General features: G+C 50.7%; 3 protein-coding genes across 5 annotated transcripts; all 3 read left to right on the forward strand.

The window, feature by feature from the left end:
* The first annotated feature begins 1,686 nt into the window (after nt 1-1,686).
* Nucleotides 1,687-6,640, forward strand: CCNG2 (cyclin G2). The gene is made up of 7 exons (XM_058838893.1): nt 1,687-2,069; nt 3,022-3,159; nt 3,933-4,183; nt 4,317-4,395; nt 4,477-4,575; nt 5,698-5,903; nt 6,407-6,640. The coding sequence occupies exons 1-7, from the start codon at nt 1,959-1,961 to the stop codon at nt 6,537-6,539; spliced, it is 1,017 nt and encodes a 338-aa protein (XP_058694876.1). The 5' UTR covers nt 1,687-1,958; the 3' UTR covers nt 6,540-6,640.
* Nucleotides 6,641-8,367: 1,727 nt separating this feature from the next.
* On the forward strand, nt 8,368-25,455 carry LOC131579251 (interleukin-8-like). Of its 2 annotated transcripts, none has more exons than XM_058838901.1 (4): nt 8,368-8,414; nt 23,107-23,236; nt 23,689-23,772; nt 24,312-25,455. In XM_058838901.1, the coding sequence occupies exons 1-4, from the start codon at nt 8,381-8,383 to the stop codon at nt 24,322-24,324; spliced, it is 261 nt and encodes an 86-aa protein (XP_058694884.1). In that variant the 5' UTR covers nt 8,368-8,380; the 3' UTR covers nt 24,325-25,455. The 2 variants fall into 2 exon arrangements, with proteins under 2 accessions (XP_058694884.1, XP_058694883.1); XM_058838900.1 differs by lacking the exon at nt 8,368-8,414 and adding an exon at nt 22,349-22,804.
* LOC131579250 (alveolar macrophage chemotactic factor-like) lies at nt 24,377-26,251 on the forward strand. 2 transcript variants are annotated; one of them, XM_058838899.1, is made up of 4 exons: nt 25,478-25,558; nt 25,696-25,825; nt 25,951-26,034; nt 26,119-26,251. In XM_058838899.1, the coding sequence occupies exons 1-4, from the start codon at nt 25,495-25,497 to the stop codon at nt 26,141-26,143; spliced, it is 303 nt and encodes a 100-aa protein (XP_058694882.1). In that variant the 5' UTR covers nt 25,478-25,494; the 3' UTR covers nt 26,144-26,251. The 2 variants fall into 2 exon arrangements, with proteins under 2 accessions (XP_058694881.1, XP_058694882.1); XM_058838898.1 differs by lacking the exons at nt 25,478-25,558; nt 26,119-26,251 and adding an exon at nt 24,377-24,509 and having other exon boundaries at nt 25,951-26,103.
* The last annotated feature ends 436 nt before the right edge of the window (nt 26,252-26,687 follow it).

The raw sequence follows: 26,687 nt of genomic DNA on the forward strand, positions 1-26,687 counted from the left end.
CATTACCTGAATGATGTCACTGCACGGAGCTGGCTGGAAATCGGTTCCATTAACAGCAGTTGTTCAAACTGGAGCAGATCCATGTCTAAAACAGCTTTTATCCTCCCCAGAAATCAGACAGCACACCAGCTCGTTCACTGTGGGATGGGAGGGACGCTCAGGTGTATCTGCTGGGAGCTCTGGCCCATGTCAGGAATACCCTGGGGAAAAGTCGTGCGTGTTTACGGCAATCTCAGTCCTTGGCATCAAAATAAACTTGAGGAGAGTGTTGGCCGTCATCACTGGCATTGCAGACAGGGACTGTGCCTCGAAATAGAGCTTGGCAGAGCTCAGCACTGATGATGGCTCGGTGGAGAAGGCGGGTTTGCTTTTCCAGCCTGTGACATTTGATAAACATTTTCTGTTTATTGGAGCTGCAGAACCTCAACAGATCAAACCAGGCACTAATCTCACGAGTCCCCTCACGAGATTTTTGTCTCCAGTGTGTACACACATCCGACCGCTGCAGTTTGCGTTTGTCCTGGGACGTTTATCCCTTCGTGTTTGTCCACGAGCACATTGGAACAGCCCCACAAATCCTCCAAGCAATGATGTATTTTGTTTTATCTGGTCCTGAGGCCTCCATTAAGCTGAGAAGGCTTTTGATAAAGCCTTTAACTTAGGGGGTTGATCCATCCCCTCCTTCCTCACCCCTTGGGCCTTGGATTCTTTTCACGGGAAGGGAAGCTTGGAAGTGCACATCCCAAAACCACTGCCAACACCGGGCTGCGCAGAAATCTATCGGTCTGAAGGAGGACACGGAGGGGCTTTAAATCCAGACGGGTGTTTGGAACCCTCAAGGAATAGCATCAGGAGGGTCCCACAGAGAGTTTGACCCCGCGGGGGCTGTGCATCCTCAGGCTGCTCCAGTCAGGTCAGCGTTCATCTTTACCATATATCGGGACACGGGAGCGCTGTGGGGCGGGTTCTGGACGCGGGAACGGTGTGGAACGAGGGCGTCGGGACACGGGAGCGCTGAGGGACAGGCGGTTTGAGGACACGGGAGGGGTGTGGGGACACGGGAGCGCTGTGGGACGGGAGGTGTGGGCACACAGGAGCGCTGTGGCACTGAGGGGGTCCGCCGCCTTTGTCGCCCCTCTCCGCCATCGCCTCAGGGCGCGCGCGCGCGCGGGCCCGTCACGGTTGCCAGGGCCCGGAGCAGTGGGCGGGGCGGAGGCAGAACTCCTCTGGCCAATCAGAGCAGACCTGGCCTCGGTCGGCGGCCAATCACCGCCGGTAAACAACACGCCCCCCGGCGGGGCGGGGAAAGGGGCGGGGCGAGCGGCGCCGCCGGCCAATCAGCGGCTGGGAAGCGCGGGCCAATCCGAGCGCGGGAGGGTTTGGGCGGTCTTTTCAAAACGGGTGAGGCGCCGCTGGCGTCCCTTTAAAGGTGTGATGCGTCCTTCGCCGTGTCCCTCCGCGCGGCCTCGCCGCCCCGCCGCAGCGGCGCGGTGCCGTCCCGTTCCCCGCTGAGCTGGAGCTCTGCGGGCCGGCCGCGCCCCGTCCGGACCTCGGGGATCAGTCGGGGCACCGTCGGGTCGCGCGGGTGAGGGGCGGACTATTTGATTTCCGCGCACCGCCTCACCGACGAGGATCGCTCCGCGCGGGACAACAGAAGCCGTGGGCGGGGACGCGGCGCCGCCATCTTGGAGCGGGGCCGAGGCCGGGGCGGAGGGGCAGCGGCTGGGGATGGTGCTGTGACGGTGCCGTGACTCCGCGCGGGGGTCCAGGCCGCCCTGCCTGGATGCGGGGTCAGCGGCCGAACCCACCCCTGTCCGCGCGGTGACGGGAGCCGGGCTCGCCTCCCCCTCCCCGAGCGGTGAGGGCCGCGGGGGGGGCCCGGTGTCCCCTCGCCCCCGGCCTGCCGGGCCCCTTTTGTTTCCTTGCTGTGGAGGGGAAGGAGGCAAAGGAAAGGGAAGATGAGCAGCGAAGCGCTGTGGCTTTTCAAGCAGCTGAACCTCCATCTGGAGCTGGAGGGGCGGTTCCAGCCCCGCGAGAAGGGACTCAGCCTCATCGAGGGCGCCGCCGAGGTGGGTGAGGGCATGGCGGGGGGGCTCTTCAGGGCAGAACTAAAATTTCAGAAATTCCGAAAATTCCGCCTAATGGAATTTGAAGTGAGTTAGCTGCGAGAAGTAAATTCTTTTCTCTGTATGGGCCGCTTGCCTTTTGTTTTGATTCTGCCTTCGTCTGTAGGTGTTAACATTACATTATCCAAGCGCTGCTACCGGCAGGGCAAGCAAAATATTTCGGAGTTTGGTATTGTTTAAGCTTAGACGAACACGGGAGCGAGAGGTTCTGTATAGTTTCTGTCAGGGGAGCTTCCTGCCGCTGCAGGGGAGGTGGGATGTCAGGCAGGTGAAAAAAAGAGAGGAACCACCGGCTTTTCATTGGCGGGGTCTGGGGAAATGAACCCAGAACCGCTCGGTTCTGAGCAGCAGAATGTAAGTAGACCGTAAACATCTCCACGTTAACGACCAAAGTTCCTTACAGAGTTCAGGGCCAGGCTTATTCTGGTGCCTTCGGGCGCTTGCGAGTTCTTTGGGAAGAGCCTTAATATTTAACAAAACAAAACAAAAAAAAAATCCCCGAGATAAGGCTGCTTGTTTGTTGTGAAAGCAAAGCTGTTGTTTAAACGTTGACATGCAAAGCAGAGAGCTGTGTGGTCATTTCTAAGGTCAGGAGTCACTGTGTATGCCTGCACTTGGTAACTTAAAGAAGTCTTAAATGTGTCTTAAAATAAGTAAGTGGAGAGTAGGAAATGAGGTTGCACCACTGAGGCTCAGGACCTGGATGTAACCTCTGAATCGTGGGTGTGATTTGAGTCCGAAGTGTCTAAATTTATTTTCTTTTCAAGTTAAGTGAAATAAAGTATTTAAGGAAAAAACTGCTTTTGTTTGGTCTAAGTAAAAGACGATTTGGGGAGTGAGGCATGGTGATTGCTGCTGCCACAGATGTATTCTGACTTTGCCTGTCTTGCCATAGAACGAAAACACTCTGTGTCCAAGACAAAGGAATGCCAAGGTGGAAGATCTTTGGAGCCTGACCAACTTCTTTGGATTTGCAACTGAAACGTTTGTTTTGGCTGTCAACATTCTGGACAGATTTTTGGCTCTTATGAAGGTATAAGTGTGGCTGTTGGTTCCTTCTGTGCATTCAGCAGCAGCTCTGAGGTCTCCTTTGTGAACCTGGAGTTGAGTGAAGTTTCCTTTTACCTCTAAAAACGAGTAGCAGCTTGATTTACTTCCTCTAATAAATCTGTGACCATCCCGTGTGTCTGAGAAAAGGGGAATTAAGGGAAACAAACCAACAAGCGTTAGAGGTTGTTTGTGGGTACTCTGCTAAAGCTTAGCTTAGGCTAGGGACCAAGTGATCCTTTCCTGGTTGTTTCTATTGCATTTGTGCTGCTTTAAGGCAGGAAGCTTGGACCTAAACCAGTTCCTCATGATGAGATCAGCAGAAAAAAACCCAATTTGCATCAGTTCTCTGGTCTGGCTGTCCTTGAAGTGGCACAAAACGTTAGGGTGGTAGAGGGGAGAGAAGAGCAGAGGCAGGAACAAGCCGTGGAGGGATGGGGCTGCCCGGAACAGGCTCAGACTGGATTTGTGTGGGCTTGTAAGCGAGGGTGGGCGAGCACTGCCGCTTGGAGGAGCAGGGAATTGCAGCTCTCATCGCCATTTATTTGTTTAGTGGTGGGGAACAACCTGAGGAGCCTTGTGGGCTCTGCCAGCTGGGGTTTGCTCCAGCTGAAGGGATGGGTAAAACCTAAACACCAGATTTATGGAGATCAGCAAGTCTTTGGCTGTTGAACTGTGGGTATTCCAAGCACAGCTGCTGTTCAAGCACAGTGTTGATGGGGGGGATGATGTGTTCATGGGGCTTGCTCTGGCTTTCAGGTGAAACCGAAGCATTTGTCTTGCATTGGAGTTTGCTGCATCCAGCTGGCCGCCCGTGTGGTGGAGGAGGAATGCAATATCCCATCTGCTCACGAGATCATCCGGATCAGCCAATGTAAATGCACTGTGTCCGACCTGAAACGGATGGAAAAGATAATTTCAGAAAAGTTGCACTTTGAATTTAAAGCTACTACTGCCTTAACCTTCTTGCACTTGTACCATACTATTGTACTCTGTCATACCTCAGAAAGGTGAGTTGGTGGTGCTTTTTAATTCCCTCTGAAATGATTGCAGCCTTGGCTGTAGAGGAGGCAGCTCCTCGGTTTTTGCTTCCTGGTGAGGGAATGCCTGTTGATCCAGACCCTTCTTTTGGATGCCTCACAGGAAAGAAGTATTGAATCTGGACAAGTTGGAAGCACAGCTAAAAGCTTGCAACTGCCGTCTAGTCTTCTCTAAAGCAAAAGTGAGTAGGAGCAGCTGTTTGTAGCTTCTGAGCAGGGTTGTGATGGCTGTGGTGCTGAGTGCTGTTCTCTGGTCCTTTTAGCCATCTGTCCTGGCCTTGTGCCTTCTCACTCTGGAAGTTCAGACGCTGAAATCTGTTGAGCTGTTGGAGATCCTTCTGCGTGTTCAAAAGCATTCAAAGGTGAGTGTTTTCAGGGGGTTGTTGTTTTGCCACTTGTTTGGACTGGCACTGTTAATGATGGGTGATGTTGCATTTAGGGGTCCCTTAAAGGCAGCCCTAAATGTGTCCTTACAGGTTCTGTTTGGCTGAAAGAAGCAGTTAAAAAACAAGCTTAAATGTGTAAAAGCAGAGGAACTGCTGACCCAGTGTGTGTACAATGCAGGCAGCTGACTGAACTTTTACAGCTCTGGCTCTGTGTTCTGGAGAAACTTCCAGTCTGTTCTTTGACTGCTGGGCTGGTTATTCCTTTTTACCTGAATAATTAGACCTGAGGGAACGACTGGAGCTGTGTCAGGGGAGGGTTAGGCTGGGTGTCAGGAAAAGACTCTTCCCCCACGTGGGGGTCAGGCACTGACCAGGCTCCCCAGGGAATGGGCACAACACAGAGTCTGGCACAGCTCCAGGAGCATTTGGACAATGCCCTGGGGCACAGGGTGGAATTGGTGGCATTGTCCTGTGCAGGGCCAGGAGTTGAACTCCATAATGCTTGGATGCTTGTGGATCCCTTCCAGCTCAGGATATCCTATGAACTAAAATAGGACTCATAGCCTCGAGCTGCGTGCTGCTTCTGTTGATGGCCTAGAAGCAGCTTTTTACTCTTGGAGTTAGACTGAACAGTCCCAGTTTCTTAAGGGAGGAAAGTAGTTCCTTAAAGTACAATATTATTTTATTTTAAAATGGCAGTTCAAATTTTTTTCTTCAATTTTCAAGTAGTTTAAAAAATTGCGCTTCCGCTCGAAAATGGAATTTTAAAAAATTTTTGTTCCATTTTAAAGTAGAATAACCTTTGTTTCATTTCCCCTTTGGAAGTGATGATGAAAATGATAACAAGGACTGCCTGGCAAATTGTCAGTAACTCCACCTTAAACAGGACCCGTCTGGAAGGTGTGTAGGGGTTGGTAGTTCACCTTCAAAAGCAACTTTGACAAAGGTATCACAGTTATGACTCACTTCTGTCTTGAGTGAGATGTTTTTTCCAGGTCTTTTCCAAGAAGGTGAAACGAAGGGATGCGTTATCCTTAGAGCTCATGTGTTACAGACTAACTAACTTCTGGGTTTTTGGTTTGTTTTGTTTTTTTTCAGATAAGTGATAGTGACCTACTTTACTGGAGGGAACTGGTCTCCAAATGCCTGGCAGATTATTCTTCTCCTGAATGCTGCAAGCCTGATCACAAAAAACTAGTTTGGATTGTTTCGAGGCGTACAGCCCAAAACCTGCAAAACAGTTACTACAGCGTTCCCGAGTTGCCAACGATCCCGGAGGGTGGATGTTTCAATGGGAGTGAGAGGTTGGTTAACACTTGGCTGCTTAATTTGTTGGGAATTCTCCTTTTCCTGTAGTGCTCATGGCAACTCTGTACAGCTACGGCTTAAGCACTGCTACTTGGGGAAAGAAAAAAGTGCTAGCTCTGAGAATATTGAGGGGCTTGGAATGTCTTGAGCACATGGAAAGAAGGGGGAAATGTCATTGTGGTGTTCAGATGTACCTGGCTGGGTTGGGGGAGGCACTGCTGGGTTTAAGGCAGGCAGGGTTGCGAAGGTTTCCAGTCTCCTGAAGGAATTGATGTTTGGCGTCTGGAACACTGGCCTCTCGATCGGTAGGGTGGTGCTGGCATCAGGGAAGTTGTGCCTTGTTAGGATTTCAGCTTGAGGAGCCTTGAGGTGCATTTAGATGTGGGATGTTGCTACGAGGAACAGAGAAGTGTGCAAGCAACCCCAGGATTGAGGAGTACTTTGCCACTTTGAAGGGATTGTGCTTTGTTAAAATTACCTTTCCCACTGTTCCTTCCAGTGAAGACTCCTGTGAAGACATGAGCAGCGGGGAAGAAAGCCTTAGCAGTTCTCCTCCGAGTGATCTGGAAGGCACCTTCTTCTTTGACCTCAAACCTAAACCCAAGTGGCAAACTCTCAGCTGTCGGTCTTAGCACTGAGTCGGGATTGTATTAGGTTGAAGTTTTGAATGCACCACAGAGTCTTTTGGCAATAATAAATGAGGTGGTAATCTGTATACTGTATTAAGACAAAACTTGCTGTGGTATATCAATGCTTTGAATGCCTGCCTTGGTTTTTTTGTTGTTGTAATTTTAAGGAATTAAAAAAAACCCATTCTTTCAGGTCCCCAGATCAGCAAAAAAAAAAGTAAAAAAAAAAAAAAAAGTTGTACAGTTCTGTTGTCAACAGCCATGAATGTAGTTCTGTACCTGGTGGTCCAAAACCCTCAGCAGCTCAACACCTGAGCTGATTTCATGGTCTTGCCTGGGAGGCATGGAGAGTGAGAAACCTTCCTGAGATTTAAATGGGAAGCTCTTGGTTAATGGAGGAAATTTGCACCATGGGGTCAGTCAAGCAAGGCAGAGGAGCTGTGCAGTTGCTGTCCTGGGATGTTCTCAGGATTCACCGTGACAGAATCCCAAGCTTGGCTTGATTTCAGTGTTGACCCTGCTTTGAGCAGGAGATTGGACTGCAGTCCCTCTCGGGGGCACCTCCACTCCTCAGTATTCTGGGATTAGATCCAAGTGGCTGCTGAGTGGGTTACGTGGAGCAGTGTGTGTACACAGTGCCAGGCTGGAATGATTCAGTCTCCAATGGGCCCAACACTGAAACTGCTTTTCCTTTTCAGCAGGGTCTTGAGTTGTATACTCCAAGTAGCAATTTTTGAAGCTTGGCTTTTATAAACTTCAGGGATCCCTATTTCACACCAGGAGTATGTGTGGTAAGCAGGTTTCTAGTCAATATAGTTTTCACTTTGAGATAGTATAAATTGTGTGGCCAGGAGTAATTCCATGTTTTCTTTAGTACAGATGTTTTTTACACTGAAATTCACATTTGTATACTCCGGTGTGTTCCAAATCTTAACGTGTCAATCCATGCTATTAGCTTAGACTTCCTAACTTGGTAAACCTTGCTAAGTCTACATTCCTTTGAATATTTAACCCTTGTAGTTGTTTTTTAGTATATTCATGTTATTGATTGAGTCATAATCAGACTTGTTTGCATGCTGATGTAAAGCAGTTAGTGCGGGAGAAGTTGAAATTACGCAGTAAAATATCAGGTAAATGTGATGGTGAAGTAGTTAATGTAATGGTTTTTCTTCTGAACTTTGTTATCAAAGCACAAATTCCAGTCTAATTGTGTTTCTCCCTGGTGAGGACATGGCTAAAGCAGACTGAAGTAGCTCAGAGTGACGGTGTGAGGTGTGGTGGTGCCAAAGTAGAAATGAAGGAGCAAACAAGCTAAAAGCTGTTTTGTAGGTGCAAGCGTTGCTTTAGAAAGGTAAGAGTGATGCTCTAAGTCCATAACTGTTACGTGGTTTCAGTTTTCTAAAAACACAAAAAAGTTTACAAAAAGTGTATATGAAAATGTAAATTAAAAAAAAAATGTACAGAAAAAAAATTTAAAACAAAAAAAAGAGCAGAAAATACTGTATTTTTTTACATTGTATGTAACTTTTTGTAGGTCTGTGGCATGTAGATAGTAATTTATTGTGTACTCTGTATGATACAAATACTGTACCTCTGAAGACTTCTTGCTGCAAGTCTCTGCTCACTTCAGGAGTGCTTGGGTAAGGAACCTACCGAGTCTTGTTTCAGTTGAGAACAGAAATAAACCAAGTGCTGTATTTGCTACCTGCTGTGAGTGGCAGTCGGTTCCTTGAAGCTTTTGGCTTCCTTTTTTTTTAGTGCTCTGCAGGGTGCATGATCCCACAGCTGGGTTCCAGCTTTCTCAGGAGCTGTGGCAAGAAAAAGGGGAGACTGCACAGTGCTGGATGGGAATCTCACTTCAGCTTTGCTCCTGCTGGGGTGAGGTATCCTGTGCTTATCGTGAGCGTTGTGCTTGGCACGTTTGCACATCCTGCTAGGGGTTAAGGGTCATTCCAGCTGCATTCCTTTGGGTTCTGCAGGAATTGTCCTTGCTGCTGTTCTTCCTAGTGAAACCTGCTCTCGGGGATGTCTCTGCATCTTGTCAGTCCAGAGCACTTGCAGGAACTCATCAAAGGCACGTTGGAGCTCGTGTCCTTTTGGCTGGTAACTCACACATACCTCTGGGAGCCCCTGAGGGGCTGGGGCTGCTCCTGCTCCAGCTCCTGGCTGGGAGACTTAATGAAGCTTGAGGTGTGCCCTTCAGCCCCTTTCAAGTTGGTTCCACAGCAGTAAATCTGCCTGGGAGAATGTTGTAGCGTTCCCTGGTGTGGTTGGGGTGGTGTAGGTTCAACTTGGATTTTGCTGGGTCAGGTGGCTGCGGATCCCCCCCGAGGAGGTTTGCCTGGCTTCCCCCAAAGAGTGGGGATTTTGGTGGTTGGCTTGTTTGTAATAGCAGAGGTGTGTGAGGCTTTTAAACGCTCTTTGGGGCTTGTCTGTAGCACGTTGCTGGAACTTGGAGGGTTTGCGGTCACAGGAGTTTAAACACTTGTTCATTTTCATTACTGCTCTGTCAGTAAGACTGGTTTGGGTGGGGGCCGAGGGGGCTGAAAGGCAGTGTTCTTGTGGGGAAAGCCATCCCCTGAAACAACTCCTAGCTGTGTCCAGTTTCTGGGATTTTACTTCCTGTGCTGCTGAACCTATTGGAAACATAGCGCTGAAAGTTGACACATGTTTCTGAGAGCATCTTGAGACGTCATCCTGCTGCTCTCCTGTGGCTGGACTGGGCCACAAGGGATCTGTAGTGGAAGCACTTGTGTTCCTGGTGCGCTGTCCTTCCATAATTACATAATTATTATAATGGCCTTTTAAACAGGAAACTTAACTTCCCCACCACCTAATGATATATGACAAGTGACACATAGCAATAAAGCTTTCAGAATGAATCTGTGTGTTCAGACCCTGGTCTTTTAACAGCTCCCCCTTTTTTTCTGATGTGATAAGCAGGATATTCCTGTCAGCCAGAGCTCTGTGAATTTAGAGCAGCATACACTAAAGAAGAGAGAAGAACTGAATGGTCTCAGGCCATCTCTTAGCTTGGACTAACAGGTGAATGAGTTATTCTTGTAATCCCACTTGGCTGTCAGGGCTTTGAAGCTCAGCAAAATGGGAATCACTAAATACTTGGCACACATATAGTATTATTTATCTTAAAATACATGTTGCAGCTGTGGGGTGTCACATGGCTGTGCTTTGTGGTGTAAGGCTGGGGCTGGTGTAGTACATCTCCTGAAAGCAGAAAGTTGCCATAACAACTGAATGAAATCAATTAGAGTAATAAGCAATTAAAATCTCATCCTCAGTGTTGCATAAACATAGCATTTTGCTCATGAATTATTAGTGATCTTGCCTCTAGACCTGTACATTCTGGTTCTGATTTGCAATCTCAACCATTTTTGAATTAATGAAGCGTTTAATTTCTCCATCAAAGAGTGCTGGTGGGGTTTTTTTGGCCGTGGCAAGTAGGTTCTTCATCAGAGACGTGAGCATCTGTTAAACATCCAAATGAAGGAAACATTTGTGATGGGATTTCCGGAGCGCTCGGCACTGGCTTCGTTTCCACCCAGTCAAGTCAAGAAGAAGAGTGGCCTGTGGTCCAGGGAAATTTTGTCCTGGGCCTAGGAAGGCAAAGGCAGATCCTTTTTCTGTTCCACACTCCCTCCTTGGCCTTCTGTGGATTCCTGAGCCTCTCGCTTCCTTTGTTCCCCTCGCAGAACAAAGCCAGGAATAGCTCCTTGCTGTAGTGCTCGGCTGTCAAGGATAAATCAGCTCAAACCAGGGAATGGCAGAGCTCTTGTGGAAAGGTGGGATGTGGGAGGGCCCGTGGGGAAGCAGGGTTTGCAGACTGTTAGCTTTTCAAGGGCCTGTAGGCTTGTTCTTGCAAGGATTTTGTGTGGCTGGGGGTCAAATGTCGCCAAGGTCAGAGTGCAGTTTATTATCCAGAGTCTCCAAGGAACTTTGGAAAACATGTCTGCGGTCTAAATAGCGGTCTTGTCATGTACAGAGGCTGAGTCAGGGATTTAGGAAGCCTTTGGCTTCCAGAGCTCAATTATTAACTCTGGTAGGGAGCAAAAGCGCTGGAGGTGATCCCTGGCTTTCCCCTGGCAGGGTGATGGAAGCCAAGGCCAGTGGTCTGCGGGTTTGTGCCACAGATGATCAGAAGCTGGGTGTGGTGTCTGTGCCAGCTCTTTGCCCAAGAGATTGGCACAGTGCATCCACCGGTTATCTGTGTGGTGCCTTGTGCTTCCCTCAGCTTCTGTTGTTCCATTCAGTGTAATCTGGCCACCCTTATCCCACTGGGGAAATCGGGAAGAGGCCCACACTCAGTGCTGCGAATGCAGCATGGGCTGTGCGTATCAGTTGAGACATAAAACGGCTCCCTTGAAGGAATTTGGGTTTATTCTGGTCTCAGGATGTGCACTTGGATTGGTTACCTCCACAGCCTCCTGGAACAGCTCTTGGAGCATTCTTCTAAGCCCAGGTTGGGGATCCACTCCTGTGCTGTCTGGTTCCCTGTTAGTTTTTAGGGTGTTTTCTTCAACACCAAGCAGGTGATGAATGTATTCTCCTCTGATCCATGTGCAGGGACACTGTGTGGCTCCTAGTGCCTGGGCAAACACGGATTTCTGCTCCAGTGGGAAAAACCTCTGCACTTTACTGTGCCAGGCCGTGAGGAAGGCAGTCATACGACGTGTCGAGTGCTTTTCCATAGTTAGCTGAGTGCTGGACAGCTGTTGCAGCTGTAAAACTAGTGTGTCATTCTCAATATAAAAGATAGGGATGCTTTGGATTTCTGTGGGAAGCAGCTGAAGGCTTGCTTTACTGTCAAATGAAGTCCTATTTACCGTGTATTGATGTACACTTTAATGGTGTTTATCTGGAAATTCACAGTACTGCCACACTTGTTGGGGAGAGACTTTGTGCAGTGCAGAATTCACTGACTGTCCTACTCTGTTTAATGGGCTTTGCCCGCAGTTGCCATGGAAGCCTTGCCTTTGGCATGCCCTTGGGATTCATCCCTGAACAAAAGGTCCACCTGGAGTCACAGGGCTGCACTCTTCCTATATAGCTCTGCCCTGTTGGCTCTGTTCATGAATCATTTTCTGCTTCACCAGGGTCAAGGCTTTTGTACTTCAAAGCTTTACTCTTCCTTTAGATCCTTCCAGGCCCATCTTTCAGATGCTGCAGCGTGTGGGGCATTTCAGTCTGCACTGGTCATCGCTCAGTATTGCTGCTCTGGGATCAGTTTGTATCTTTTGGCATCATTTCTTGAGCTGGCAGCAGGGAATAACTTTATTTAATAAGCAGTGGTAGGCGACAGTGCTCTGTCATCCCTCAACTGATGCCCTGTGTGCCTTGTTACATAAAAGGCAAATAAAATGCTTTGTGAAATGTCTTGCTCCTCGGAGGTGTTGGGTCCTCAGCCCTGGAGATCAAAGTCCTTTTTCAAGTGGCTGACATCAGCACACACTTCTGTGTCCTTCCTCTCGTCCCTGCCTCAAACCCAACCTCAAGAGGCTGAACTTTGGAGAAGTGTGTCTGTGCCATGGAAATTTACCCGGCTCAGTAAAGCTGCTTGGAAAACCCCATACATCTTGGTGCCAAGTTGGGCCTGGTCATTTTGTCAGGCTCACTCTTGTGCTGTCACCTTGGCTACGGAACAGGGAAAGGGCTGGATTAGTCCTTCTGTTGTTGTGTCACTCAGGGATACCAGGATTCACTTTTTCTTCAAAAGCTGAGGTAGAGAGCTACACAGGCGGGCTTTTGCCACCGATCTTTCAACACGTTGTCAATAAATCCTTAGTCTGGAGCACATCCAGTCTGTGCTCCAGCTGCCAGTCCACCTGGTGGGATCCTGGGATCCTCATCCAGGCGCCAGTAACCCTGGCTGGGGTCCAGTTCTGCAGTTTGCTGTTGGAGCAGGGATTGCTCCTTCAACAAGATGCACACAGGTTTGGAATTCCTTGAAAAGCCCTGCTCAAGTAGGACTGATGGAGTTCCCAGCAGAGGGGATTTAGGGAGGCTATTTGGATTGCCAGGCCAGGAGCAGCATTTTTCCTCCTATGTGCAGAGAGGGGGATTTTTCCAGTTTCTACACACCTCTATCTAGCTCTGCTTTCAGAAGAGATTTATGAGCTCCAAAATTCACATCTTGTACATCTTGGGGTTATCCCAAAGGGAAGACTTTGGATATAAAATCCCTAATCAACGCCTGGATTTTGCAAATGCTAGCTTGAGCAAGTTCTCTTCAATAACAGGTTTGGGGAAACAAGCAACCAGAGTTGTCCTGCCTTCCTGTGGGCTAAATGAAAACCAAGACAGAATGCTCCTGAGCTTCAGGAAGTCTGAAATTCAAATCTGCACTTGGAGCCTGGGCCAGTGTCTTGATTTCCATTTCAGAAGTGGAAATACCCTGCTGTAGATTGAGCCAGGAGTAATTGGCCAGACCTTGTGTCTTAACAGAAAGTTTTGAGCAGACAGATAGAAGGAAAGATCACAAAGTGTGAGATGGACAATCTCTGTTTGACCATTTTATCTCTAGTCAAAAGCATTTTTAGAGCTGACTGGCAGTGCTGGTTTGTACATGCAGGGAGGAGGATCTAGGCAGGAATGGTTTCCAGGGAATGGATGTTTAGGAGAAACCATTTCCTATGCTTTACCAAAGCCAGAGAAAGACAGATTCTCTGGGTATAAGATTTTATCATTAAAGGCCTGAAAATAAACTATTCTAAACACATTTGGAAAGGTACCTGAGCGTGATGACTTATTTGAACCTCATGATAGCGTTTCCATGCCCTCCTGGGGAAAAGGAACCTCCCTGACAGATAAATCATCCGGGACAGAGGTTTTTAAGTGCAGCCTGCAGGGCTCTGGAGGCTTGACAAGCCTCTACGTGCAGCCTGTCAGGGGATTTCTTTTAAAGCAAGTCATTGTGTTCATCTGGGGTATTTATTGCACTGTGGGTGAAGGAGATGTCACCCAGGCCTGGCAGCCCCCTGATGGAGAGGGGGACTGTGAATGGGAATAATCCTGTGGGAGGGCTCTTCCTAGCAAGAACCTGCTACAGCTTTCTTTAGGTGTGAATAAGGGCAGTTTGAATATTTTTCAGTGCCTGCTGAGGGTCGTAATTACTTTCCTGAACTCTTGTTTCTGGCTGCATCTGTCCTGGGTAACCAGCCCCAAAGTGGCTGGAATAGTGAGAAACCACCTCCTTTGCAGTGTGCATCCTCTTTATAGTGGTTAGAGAAAAGCCAGCTCGGAGCTGCATCTTCGTGGAAATATGAACAATTCGGAAAAGTCTGGCTGCAGAGCCCCCTCAGCCCTCAGGGCTGTGTAAAATGGGTCACTGGGAGTGTGTAAGCAGAATGAAAGGAAAGGAAAGCCTGTTAATCCTGGGGTTTTTGGCTCCTTGGGCGCAAATTTAATGTTAAACTACTTTCTGACTTCAGGGATTGGCACGTGCTAAAAAAGCTTTGCTACAAAGAGGGGAGAGAGCAGCAAGGCATAAATGAAAGGGTACTCGTGTGCCTCTGAAAGCAGCGGTGATTTGGTGATTTTAATGAAACATTTCAGAAGGCATGGCAGAAGACTCTAGGAAAGGGCTCTGAGGGTTAGATGTCAGTAACTTGAATTCTTCTCATTAGCTCCACTCATTTCCACCTGCCTCCCATCACCAGGTAGCTGAGGAAGGCAGGGAAAGGATCTTCCCCACATGCTCAGGTGGGAATAATTTGCAGGGAATTGGGCAGCCTGGCCGTTCCAGGCTGGGCCCAGGTGCAGAGGCTGCTCTTGCAGCGAGCTTCCTGCTGCTTTTGGGAGACCCAGGGAGCAGGACCACCTTTCTCAGCAGAGAGGCTTGGGAAGCAGAGTTTGGCTCCAGAGGTGACAGGGCTCCTGCTACACTGCTGCTCTCAGGGCTCCTGATGTGGTCACACTTCCCCCTGTAAGTGCACACAGTTTTTCTAATTGTTTCCCTGTGGTTATCTGATGGCTCCTATTGAATTGTGAGAGGAACTTGTTTATGCACAGAAAAATGCCTCACCTTGTTTCAGGGGCAAGGAGAAGTCTCTGTTTGCACAGCGTTTCTCTTGGCCAGGTGTTGTCAGGCAGCACTTTGAAGAACACAGGCTGGTTGGTGTGCAACTCGTCATGGAAGCAAGTTGAGTTGAAATTTATTCTTCGTTAGAGTTCTTTGCCAACTGCAGTTTTATAAATGGTTGAAAAGATGGTTTTAAAGGAAGAGTTTGTTTTCTCTAATGAATTTGGAATGTGGAGAGCTGTTGTTAGCCTGTTGTGAACTTGCAACGACAGCCTTTTGGGTTTTTTTGCGTCTTGTTTCTTCTGGTTTGTTCTTTCTGGGGAGAGGTGTAAGATTTTGTGTGCCTGACCAGTCTTGTCATGCTGGAAGTAGAAGGATAATGAGAGAATGAGTGCAGGAAGGAGCAGAGCCAGGATTCTGCTTTTTCCATGCAAACTTTCCCATTGTGTTTTTGAACCAGAGCCTCTCTTTCTCAGTTAAACAGCGTCCACAGAACAGAGGTTTAGGGTTAGGACAGCAATTTTACTTCCATTTTAAGTACTTGTAACTTGCTGTGGCTGCCTCATCCCTGCAAACGTCCAAAGCCAGGCTGGATGCAACCTGTCTAGTGGAAGGCGTCCCTGCCCATGGCAGAAGGGTGGGATTGGATGGTGTCTAAATCCCTTCCAACACAAACCAGTCTGGAATTCTATGTGCAAGTGGCTGCAGCAAGCCCCTGTTCTGACCCTGAAATGCAAGTGCTTACGTGTGCCTCAAAAGAAGTTTTTTTTTCTGTGGGTGTGGCAGAAACGTGGGCTTGAGGTTGGGCAGGAGGGTGACTAACCTTAGGAGAGGCTGGGGAGGGAAGGTGTGAGTGTGCTGCTATTTATGCAAACACCCTGATAGCTCGAGCACTTGAGAAAAGAGTGTAGAAACTGAGGAAATATCATCAGGAAGTATCAGCTGGGCAGGGCAAATTGCTGTGGCGTTAGCTGTGGGGGACTGTGATGGCTCAGGAGCTGAACAGACACGGTGTGATCGGATGTGCACCTTCACCTGGATTGCCCCGGCCTGAAGGGGAGGAGGAGCGAGGAGAGGACGTGGCAGGAGCAGCCTGGCACAGAAGTGGTGCAGGGCCAGTGATGGGCAGCACGTCTGCCTCCCCTCAGAACGCAAGTGTGTCACCTTGGAGCCATGTGATGGCTGGCATGGGGACTGTGTGACCTCCTGCACACCATCACGTGTCTGGTGGCATCAAGGCAGGATGCAGCAGCCTTCTTCTCCTTGCCTGGGGATGGTCCTGGGGCTCACAGAGCTGGGGTAGCAAAAATATCTCGATGGCATTTAGCACCGTGACCTTTAAACACTTCCACAGGCTGACCCAACAGCACAGACCACACTTAGGGTGAGGCAGGGCTCGATGGAAATGTGCTGTGAATCACACTCTTGTGTTGCTGTTGGTCTCTCACTCCCAGGCATGTGAATTTGGGACAGATAAACATCATTTCCTTTAGCATGACGAATTCAACTGGGGAGGGCCCTTTGCAGTTGCCTCCAAAGGCTGTGGATGAGTGTTAAAGCAGTGGGATAGACTTAAAGTATTGGTTTACTTTGGCTATAATTTCCCAAATATTGAAATTCCCAGCTTTTGAAGATGTTTGACTTGGAAATGCATTTTATCCACGCTCCCTGCAAAGCTCTGTGCTCTCTGGGGAGCAGCTGGATGCCCTGCAGTCCCATGGGGTGGCTTTCCCAGTATCACTCCCCTCCAGCTGGAATGATAACCAGTCCCAGCAGACAGGAAAAACCAGGCTCAGGGCGGCTGGGACATAACTGTCAGGCTGGTTATATCTGCCAGGCTCCAGGGCTGGATGCTTCCTGGGAGGCAGCTTGCATGAACCCTGGGGAAAAAACCCTTTCCACAGGCTTTCCATCCTTTTTCTTTCCAGGGGCCTGACATTGAAGGCTGGCACCCCTGTTAGTGTGTTGGGCTAAGCATGTCTGTGGGATACAAAACTCCCTTACAAGCAAAACCCCAGGAGAAATTAGCAAGGATGTTTGCCCTGTGCTCCCCTATGCTTGGATCCCAAGTTGCTCCTCTTTGGGATTCAGTCAAGAGATCCCAAGTGTGTGCTCTGCCAGGGTTTAACCACGAACAGGGTGGGGTGGCACACTCGAGTGACAGCCTGTGCTCTGCTTGTCCAGCTGCTCCCATTGGGAAGCCCCAGCCCTTGTGTTCCTGGATTTGTGTGACACTCAGCAGCTTCCAGCTGTTCCCAGGTGTGCAGCTGAACCCTCTCAGGCTCTTGGCTCAGCTTAGGACTGCTTAACCTTTCAGCTTTCCAGCTGGGAACAGAGGCAGGGCACACTTGCTGGAAAGGCATGGCACAGAGCTCTGGGTACACCAACAGCACATCTCTGGTGCTGGGAAAGCGCAGGAGTGATGTAGATTTCACCCAGCCCCCAGCCGTGCAGGAGGAAGAAGGCAGCTCTGTGTATTCCTGAACTTTGAGGGTGAGCCGTGCAGCGATGTTCCTCAAGGTCCCTTTACACTGCTGCAGGGTCTGTGGGGTCTAACCTGCATTTCTGGATTTCCAGGATGCCTCCATGCCTCTCCCCACCCAAAAACCTCCCCTAAACTCTGCTTTGCTGCAGAACATCTAGACAAGCCAGTTCTGCTGCTGCTTTTGCCTGGGAATTGAGCAAAGAGCACCAACCTCTCTGTTTTGGGAGAGGAGGGAGCCCTTTGTTTGATTTCAGCTCTTGCCTCCTCTGTCCTTCCAGTGGTCTGAGTTCTGGTGGTTCAGAAATGCTCCTGAAGTCTTTCTTTCAGGGGGGAAAAAGCCCCTCTGTGATGAGAGCAGGCACGTGTAGCACCCACAGAGATCATTCCTTATTTCTCTGCAGTCAATTTGCTCAGATTGTCATCCTCTGCCTGGCATCTGGGGGCTTGGGCAGGTCCGGTTTTTCCTTGCTGGTTTGCTCTCTGTGACAGTGGTGTCTGCTGCTCTCTAGTGGTCCCAGCTCTGAGCCTGCACGCGCCGCAAAATGAGAACCCAGGTGGTGCTTTTAGATAGATATTTATTTATTATTTATTATTTTAATTTATTTTTACACAGCAGCCTCCTGCCACGGCAAGTCTAAACCTTGTACCTCCAAAATGCCAGCATTTAAGCTGCCCACGTTCCCCCAGCCCCAACCTGGAGGCAAGAGGAAAGTCCCTCATTTGTTGTGCTTAGGTTATGTTGGGAGACATCCTTCCAAGTGCATTCCTTGTGCTCCACATGGCCGGAGCTGCCAGGTGAAATGCTCACTCTTTGCTGCCCCAAACACCACGGGAATGTGGGGTATGGGAGGGAGGGGAGATACCCAGACAGCTTCAGGAATGTTCTGTATCCAACCCAAGGCTGTGCCCTGTGACAGATTTGAGTCTTTGGGCCTTATTAGCTCTCAGGGCGTGTGTCGTAAGTGACAGGCGAGATAAAAGCTGAGGGAAGATCAAAGCGGGTTTCATGGTTTTTATGGCTTTGTGCTTCTTGGTTTCACTTTCATGTGTCTCCCGCAGTCTTTCTTCTCTCCCTGTGCGCTGCTCTTTCATCTCCCTCCCCGTTTCCACCTGGCAGGACCGAGCTTGGTGACCTCCCAGCCTGGGGCACGACTTGTGTGCTCCACCCACCTTTCTTTCATTCCCCCAAATCTGAGCAATGCTGGGTTATTTAAACCCAAGACAGCTCCTTTCAGTATCGATTCTTTCAGCTGCTGAGATTTACCTCCTTTGCAGAAGTTGGGCTGGAGTTTCTCTTCTGGGAGCATCTCCCAGTGTGAGTGCTGATTCAGGGGTGCTGGTTCCAAGAGAAAAGTGGACAAGGGGCTTTCCAAAGGGAGGGCTGCTCATTTCATTGGTATTGCAGCTTCCTTCTCAGTGAAGACCTGGATTTCCCCTCCTTGCCCTGTGCATTTCTCATTGCTGCAGGAGAACACTTGCTCTTGGCTTGTTTTCTTTTTTTTTTCCTCATGTAAAAATCTCTGCTCCTATGGTGGCTTGTGGGTGAAATGTGGGGAAAGCATCTTACCCAGGGGGAAAAAGTGGGGAGACTCCTGGCAAGAGGAGGAAGGGCCTCAAAACCTTTAGAGGACATGAATAGCAACTCTGGGTGTAAGCCCAAGATGCTCAGTCGAGTTTGGGTCCATTCCTGGAGTGTTTTTACCTTTGTGTGTGGTTGAGGAGAAGCGCTGTTTCCCATGGATGACCTGCTGTCTTCTGACTTAAGCAGTAGAAAATGGGTCAAGGCCAGGTTAAGCTCTACCAGAAATAACAGCTCTGGGTTATTCTGCAAGTAATGTGGAGACAACTAAATGATGGGCTCAACTGACACGGAAACCACGAATAATTGGAAAAATATAAAATGCTTTACCAGACTCTAACCAAACTTGTAGCTGCATTTATCAAGATGTCAGACTTCAAGGGGAAGGGGAGGAGACTTTGCCATAACACTCCTGGAGAGCTTGGTGCCAGGACTGTTGCCAGGTGTTTGCCTGAATGTGCCACCCCGGTAGGAATAACTCTGCTCCAGCAATCACAGCTCAGCAGAAACTTCCCAGCTCATGAAGCACAGGCTGGATGTAGCTGGAGGAGTTTCCAGGAGCGTGTTTTGGTTTTGTGAACGGACCTGGAGTGCTTCTTCACCAGCCCCAGAAGGAAGGAAGTGCTGAAAGCCAGAGACCTTCCTCCCAGCCAGCCATGTGGAACACGAGGTTGACACGAGGGCAGCAAGGCCGAGTCTCCAGGCACAGCTGGCTGGCAGCATCCCCAGCTGCTGTTCCTTGGCTCCCTCCTGCCCTCAGGATGAAGGTGTCCCTCCTCATCCCCTTGCTCCACGGCCAGGGTTGAGCCATCGCTGTCACACCGTGGCCCGATGCAAATGGCCAACGGCGCCCGCGGGCTCGGCGGCACCTGCGGCGTCTAGACCGGTTCCTGTCCCCACATGCAAATTGTGGGCAGGGAGCCGGGGCACACGGCCCCAGGGACACTTCCTGGGAAAGTCCTTGCCTCCCATTCCTGCTCCACATCCTCTGTGGCAGGCAGAAGTTATTCCAGTTGAGGAACAACGCCGCGTCTCTGCTCAGCGTTGGATTTATTTCAGAGTAGCTGGGACTGGAAACGAGTCGAGCGCTCTGGAGCAGCGAGGGCGTGCCGGGGTGTTCTCCACGGTGCTTTTCTAGCAGCAAGGACCAGCTGCCACAGCAGTCTGGGGCTTTTCTCCTGCGCTTGCTCGGTGCCATTTGCATCTCTGGGGTGGTCAGGACTTGCCAGAAACTGTCCCCGTTGTGGGGCCGTGCGGTGGCAATGTCTGCTGTTCCTGTCCCTTCAGCAGAAAGCCGCTCCACAGAGGTCCTACAGCTCAAGATGGACTGGGGAGGCAGGAATATTAGATTTACATTTCTTAAAAGTTTTCTTTAGTTTCTCTTCTTGCTCCCAGCCTTTCTCCATCTTCCTTATCCCATCCCTTCCGAGCTCCATCTTGCCATATTCCCTTCTTTAGCCCTCAGCACACCGAATATGTTTCAAGATGCCAGAGCGGGTTTCTCATCTGCTTGCAGAGGTGTCACGACACCACTCTGCTGTCTCCAAAAATGGGCCAAACCCACAATTTCATCCCTTTGCATCACCAGCGAGTCACAAATCTTCACTTGAAGACAGCAAGTGACAGTGAGCTCGATGTGTTGTTCACCCGAGCTAATTTCGGACTGATTTCGTTAGGCTTTGGCTAATTCTGGTGCTCTCACGTTGATGCTGAAATATGTGTGGGTTTCAGGTTGCTTGGGTTTCGGCAGGAGGCATCTTTATCTTTGAAGCAGGTGATGGACCACAAACCACAGTGGTGAAGATTGATTGCAGTTGGGGTTTTTGGGGGATAATTTTGAAAAAAACCCCACAGGTTTGGGTTTTTTGGTTTGTTTTTTTTTTGTTGTTTTTTTTTGTCTCCTGCAAGGAGCCCTGAGTGAGTTGTGGGCAGAGGTAAGCTGAAAAATCACTTTCTCTCAGCACAAGGGGAGTTAATGGTTTGAGCGTGGCTGAGAGGTTTGTTTGCTGCAGATGTTTGTGATGCAGCCTCTTGTGAATCCTCCCTGAAGGGCTGGAGAGCCGCGTCTCCTTGGCATTGACGTCAGGGTTGGGTTTCTGCCCATCCTGGTAAACATGGAAAAGGTTTTCCATGTGGCCTTTAGGTGCTGTTTGCACCACTTTTTTTGGAGGTGTCTGATTTAGGTACCATGGGAAGGATTAAAAAGTATTACAGGTGTAAAAAATACTGCGAAAATTCAATTAAAATTAGGTTTAAAATACCTAAAATCCAAGTCTTGCCTGCACAGGGGCAGCTGCTGCAGAAAACAGCGCAGCTGTGAGGGTGCTTTGTATGTGTTTCAGTTGGTGCTGGCCTGGATGAGGCCACACATCTCTATGTGAGGGCCACTCCTCTGAATTCCTGGCATCCAGGAAGCAGTCAGCTTAAATCCAGCCACGGCTCACATCCTCACCCTGCTTCTCCCTTGGCAAAGTTACCACAGTCGTGCAGAAATATCGGCCGCCGCCACGACTGCGGCTTTTCCTTCTGAGAAACCACCCCGGCACTCATCACTTACACACTACTCATCCACCACAGACCCTCTCAAAATCCATCCAGCTGGTGCCTCTGTGGCTGCCACTTCTTTCCAGGGCAGGCAGGAGCTGGACACCTTCCCTGTGGCCACAAATCAGGGGCATGATCTGGACCCTCTTGGTCTGTCCATTGCGTGTTTCCAGGGATAATTTTCTTATTGTACCGTTTTCATTAAGCACTGCCAGGGATGCTGTTGGATTCCTCCAGTTCCCATCTTTTCCATTGTGCAGCCCTGGGGAAAGTTGCTTTCGCTTCTCTTGTTTTTTCTCCCAGCTCTAAAAAGCGGGATCATTTTGTAGTCAGGAGCTTCAGAAGGATTTTCAGATGCCCTTTGTGCCTCCAGAGCAGTGTGCATAGGTGTCCTGTCATCTCTCTGATAAATTGCTGCCTTTCCCTCCATTTTTCCCAAGAGACTCCTGCCACAACCCAGCAAAACCAGTCCTTGATTGTGTTCCTTCTAATAACTCTTTGCAAGGAGATTGAAAACTCTGAAAGGATTAAACAAAACCCCGTTTTAAGGCTGTCTCCTCTTCCACTGCTGTGACAGCAAGGCACCCCATTCTTTCTGTAGGACTTTGGGAATAGCTCATGGAAATTGTTCCTGGCCTCTCTGTGACCCTGGTGTACAGGGAGTTGAAGTCTCCAATCATCTCTTGGATAAGCACGTGACAAGACTTTTGGACCCATCTCAGAAGAAAAAACAAGGTATTCAAAGAGAGATGCATAGCTTGAGCGAAAGACTTTTTTAAAATGGACCATTTTGGTACTATATAAAATGCTGATGTGATTTGAAAGCTCCAAATTACAACATTACCACACAGCCACATCTCTTTTCTTTTGCCCTCTTCCTTCCTCCTCGCCTCACCACATATCCCCTTCTGCTTTTGCTTCCCGACTGGTGACTTCGCCGACTTTATTCGGGGCAAAGCCCCCACCCCACTAGCACCCGAGGGCATGGGGTGCTCCTGTGGCCATCCTGGGTGAGTTCCTCACCCAGCCAAGTGTGAAATTTGAAAGATGTGAGTGGAAACACAGAGCAGGGAGATCACCATTGTTTTTTTTCACGGTACGGCGTGAGGCGTTTTCTCTGATGTGAGAGGCAGCAAAAATAGCGTGGGGAAAAATATAGCTTGAAGAAAGAAATATGTAAATGTTTGAGTAGACTAAAAACCCCCCTGCTTAGTCAGGGGCTTGCACTCTGCTTTCATTCTGGGCTTTTTTTGTGGCTGAGGGGCAAATGCTCAAGGGAATGAAGGGCGATGTGGGTACAGGAACAAGGCGTGGGGGAGATGTGTGGGGGCTCCAAACGTCGCGCTCAATGTCCCAATGGCTGCTTTTAGTTACTAATATTGCCCACTGAGCTTGTGGGGAGCGTCTGAGAGATGACATCACCTGTCTCCGTGCTCTGCCAGCCAACTGTGACTGCTGAGGTGTGAATTCCGTGTCGGAGCGTGACCCTCCCCGATAAATAGGGGTGTCGGTGCACCCCGTCCCGCAGAGCATCTGTGGGGCTGAGCCTTCCCTGGGGATGGGAACCCCTCTGCTCCCGTGGCTGCTGCTGCTGCTGCTGGTGATGTCCCACTGTGCCCACGCAGGTGAGCTCCGGGTGGCTTTGCTGGCACCATCCTGCGCCCAGAGCCACTGGGGAGCTTGGGGTGCTCCTGCCTGTTTGGCTGAGGGCTTGCCTTGTTGCCAGGGAAAAAGCACAGCTGTCCTTTGCAGGGGTGTGGTGTAGCCTTTGGGAGCTGTGTGGGAGCAGGGAACAGGTGGCAGCTTGTCACCGTGCTCCCTGCAATGCTGTCACTGGAAACATGGGAAGGGGAACTTCCTTTGGCTCCTGGAGCTGCTGCATCCCTGTCAGCCCTGTCTGTAAGTTGTTTCCTTCTCTCTCTCTCAGCCATCCTGGAGGTGAACGGGAACCTGAGCTGTAGGTGTGCCAAGACAACCTCGGAATACATCAGTCCCAGGAAATACGAGAGCATTGAGATAAGGCCTGTGGGCAGCAGCTGCAGGCGCACGGAGATCATGTAAGTGCTGTGGGCTCTGCTGCTGCCGCCATCCCGCTTCTCTGCCACCTTGCTGGGAACGAAACTTGTCCAAAAATGCCACCAGCTTACTCACTGGAAAACATCAGGTGCAGAAAGGCAGGTGTTTGCAACCTGGAGGAAGCATTTCCTCAGACACTGAGGCAGCATGAGCCATAACCAATTCTCCCAGGTTTTTGTAGCTGCTCGATGTCGTTACATTTGTAAATCTTCAGAAAAAACTGTCTTTGAGTGATGTTCTGGGCTTCAAGTCTCTGCTTCATGTCTTGTGCCTTGCTTGTTCCCAGCCATGCTGTGGCTTCCTCTGTCTCTGGCAGCTTTCTGCAATTGCTGGTGCTGTGGGTGAAAGCTGAGCCTTGCCCATCAGCTCTGGCTGCTTGAATCCCTGCCCTTGGAGGGGACAGGAATGCTCAGGAACTCTCCTTGCGTTTCAGAATTAAACTAAGAACCTCAGGGAAGGTGTGTGTGAATCCCGAAGCCCCCTGGGTAAAGAAGCTGCTGAAGCGCATCGCCAGCACGTAAGTTGTTGGATGGAAACTCGTTTGGCTCAGGTGTCCCTGGACAGCATCCCAGCACATCCATGGTTCTGGGAAGCTCTCCTGGGCCCAGGAGCTCTCTGCTGCTGTCCAAAGGACCCACTTCCAAAGGGAGGAGGAGCAGCACTTGGCTGTGCAAAGCAGCGTTCAGACCAACATGACCCATCGGTGGGCCATGCTCCCCCTGGCTTTGGCACGGTGCTGCACTTCCAGAACAGTTTGGGGGGACAGGCAGGAGGGGAGCAGTGGCAGGAGCAGGGTGTGCTGGTGGCAGGTGCAGTAGTGTGTTGATGCAGGGCTGGGAGAGCTGCAGGGCTGGGAGAGCTGCAGGGCTGGGAGAGCTGCAGGGCTGGGAGAGCTGCTGTCCTCGGTTGTGCCTGCGCTGGGTTTGTGGCCATCCCGGCGAGCGATGCCCGCCACGGGGAAACAGCAGCGACTTCCCTCGGCTGGGACAGGAGCTTCCTCTCCTGGAGCTGCTTTTCTCTGTGTTCACACATTTCTCCTCCTTCTGCTTTTCGCAGGAAGAAAAGATAAGTTTCCTGCTAAGGAAGTTGGTGCCCAGAGCCCCGAGGCGGGCTGGCAGACGATGCCCAGGTGTGCAGACCTGGCTGCTCCTCACTTTGCCCTCGCTTCCTCCTCTTCCCGAAAGCCCCACGTCTGGCTCTGGGGGCAGTGGCTGTGGGGACAGTGGCTCACTGCTGGCCCCAGCCCCATGGCAGGTTTGTGGGGGGGTTCTCCCCTGCTCTCGGTCCCTGGATCAGCGTGAATGTGAATCCTTCATTGGTTTAGTTGCCTGTGGACTGCGAAGCTCTTCCCTGGCAGGGGCTGCTCCTGCTTCTTTAGGAATGACTTTGTGACTTTTTCCATGTGAAGTGCTTGGTGACAGAGCATGTGTCTGAGGGTTCTGTGGCACAGCGTGGCATGTCCTTTTCCAGAAGCTCAAGTCCAATAAATTTCAGGGTTTTCCTTTCTGTTGCATTTCCCCTGGATCTCCTAGCTTAGAAGCCATGTATGACATAGAATCACAGAACGGCTTGGATTACAAGTGACCTCAAAACCCCTCCAGTCCCACTCCCTACCGTGGGCAGGGACATTTTCCACTTTCCCAGGTTGTTCCCAGCTCTGTCCAACCTGGTGTTAGATACCTCCAGGATCCAGGAATCCAGGGGCAGCCTGGGAGATGGGACAATGCAGCCCAAGTGCCTCACATCCAAGTGATGGAGCTGGGATTTACTGGTGGCCGTAAGGCTTTAAAAACCAGTCCAGGTCAGTAAGGAAACACGTTGGGAACGGGCATGAAGTCACTTGGCAGAGTTTTGGGGTAAAAAAAAAATCCAAATTGAATGTCACCAGAGCGCTGCTGGGCTGTGCCTTGTTGTGGGGCAATGGTTGTAGGAGAAATGAGTAATACCTGATCATGCAGGACAGAAAAGCACCCCAGAAAACCTCCGGGCTCGTGGGGCTGTGAGCGCTAGGAACCAGGAGCTTCTTAAGAATCTGGAGGAAACGACCAAGAAAGGAAGGGGAAAGCAGAGCCGGTTTCGGGAAGCTGCCCCCCCTGCCAAGCCCCAAGCCACATTTTATCGTCAGCAGGGAGAGGGGTCGGGCAAAACCACCGTGACCCCGGGGCCTCCCGCGCCGCCTCACTTCTCCTATTTCCCAGCTCAAATAGGGAGAGGGCTGGGGTCCGGGGCTGGGGCCGGCATGGCTGTGCGGGCAGCCCTGCTGCTGGGGGTGCTGCTGCTGTCCCACCACCCCGGGGACACAGGTGAGGCTCCCCTGCCCCCACGGGTGGGCTTGGGGGTTGTGGGGGCTGCCAGGCTTTCCGGGTATGGGGTGGGTGATGCATTGCCCGGGGAGGGTTTTGGGGTTGGCTTTTGAGGTGATGCGTGTGAGCCCCTCCAGCAATCCTGGAAGCCAATGGCAACCTGAGCTGCCGCTGCCTCAAGAGCACCCGAGCCTTCATCCCTCCGGAGAAGTACAGCAGCATCGAGGTGTGGCCCGTGGGGAGCAGCTGCCGGCGCCTCCAGGTGGTGTAAGTGGCTCCCGAGGGTCTGCCCTCCTGCCCTGGAATTCTTCAGTTTGGTGCTGGTTTTGGTTGCCAGAAGGGAGCCTGCAAGGAGGGGAAGTGGCGCTGCTGAAAGGCCCCGTGTTTTCTAGGATTAAGCTAAAGAGCCTGAAGAGGGTCTGTGTGGATCCTGACACCCCTTGGGTGAAGAAACTCTTGCAGGACCTCCCTCAGCTGTAAGCTCCCCTTTGGCCCTGAGCACCAGGGGCATCCCGTGGGAACCTGTCTTCACACGTTCCTCCCCCTTCTGCTTTTGGCAGGAGGAAGAAGAAGGCTCCCCGCTGAGGAAGCTGCCACCAGAGACACGGCCAGATGTGCTGGGCCCAAAACTGCCTCTCCTCCCCATCCTGGTGTTGCCTTACCCCGGTCCAGAGGGGAGCATGGTGCTGCCTGAACCCCTTTTTATGCCTTTAAACCCTTTTTAACCCTTAGAAATGCCCATCCCTGCTTCCAGCTTCTCCCATCCCGTAGCCACTCGCTGGGTGTCCCTTTTGGGCACGACCCAATAAAGGTGGTGGCCTTCTGTCACTGTCCCTTGCCTCCCTTCATGTGACATGCCAGGGGCTTGGGGTGCTTGGGGAGGGTGGCACGGGGGGCACCAGCCTTTGGCCAAAACCACGGCAGGTTTCAGGAGGAGTCCACGGCATTTTCTGCTTTTTTTTGGTGGGGAGGCAGCACGGGCCACGTGTAGCGGGGGGGAAGCGATGGCAGGGAAGTTGAGGTGTGGGGCTGCCCCTTTTTCCACCCCCCCGGCACTTCCCAGCCCTGGAGGGGGATTGTGAAATCCCCCTCTGGGGCGAGGGGCTGGCTATAAAACAGGCCTGGCCTA

Source organism: Poecile atricapillus, chromosome 4 (assembly GCF_030490865.1).
Source record: "Poecile atricapillus isolate bPoeAtr1 chromosome 4, bPoeAtr1.hap1, whole genome shotgun sequence".
NCBI classification, from domain to species: domain Eukaryota; kingdom Metazoa; phylum Chordata; class Aves; order Passeriformes; family Paridae; genus Poecile; species Poecile atricapillus.

What these genes read in the sequence shown, in the direction of transcription:
- CCNG2 (XM_058838893.1), top strand. Translation starts at nt 1,959, where the DNA reads ATGAGCAGCGAAGCGCTGTGGCTTTTCAAGCAGCTGAACCTCCATCTG. An exon ending in GATTTTTGGCTCTTATGAAG is followed by an intron (nt 3,160 to 3,932) that starts GTATAAGTGTGG and finishes TCTGGCTTTCAG; the next exon opens with GTGAAACCGAAGCATTTGTC. An exon ending in CTCTGTCATACCTCAGAAAG is followed by an intron (nt 4,184 to 4,316) that starts GTGAGTTGGTGG and finishes GATGCCTCACAG; the next exon opens with GAAAGAAGTATTGAATCTGG.
- LOC131579251 (XM_058838900.1), top strand. Translation starts at nt 22,738, where the DNA reads ATGGGAACCCCTCTGCTCCCGTGGCTGCTGCTGCTGCTGCTGGTGATG. An exon ending in GTCCCACTGTGCCCACGCAG is followed by an intron (nt 22,805 to 23,106) that starts GTGAGCTCCGGG and finishes TCTCTCTCTCAG; the next exon opens with CCATCCTGGAGGTGAACGGG. An exon ending in TGCAGGCGCACGGAGATCAT is followed by an intron (nt 23,237 to 23,688) that starts GTAAGTGCTGTG and finishes CTTGCGTTTCAG; the next exon opens with AATTAAACTAAGAACCTCAG.
- LOC131579250 (XM_058838898.1), top strand. Translation starts at nt 24,377, where the DNA reads ATGCCCAGGTGTGCAGACCTGGCTGCTCCTCACTTTGCCCTCGCTTCC. An exon ending in TGGCCCCAGCCCCATGGCAG is followed by an intron (nt 24,510 to 25,695) that starts GTTTGTGGGGGG and finishes GAGCCCCTCCAG; the next exon opens with CAATCCTGGAAGCCAATGGC. An exon ending in TGCCGGCGCCTCCAGGTGGT is followed by an intron (nt 25,826 to 25,950) that starts GTAAGTGGCTCC and finishes CGTGTTTTCTAG; the next exon opens with GATTAAGCTAAAGAGCCTGA.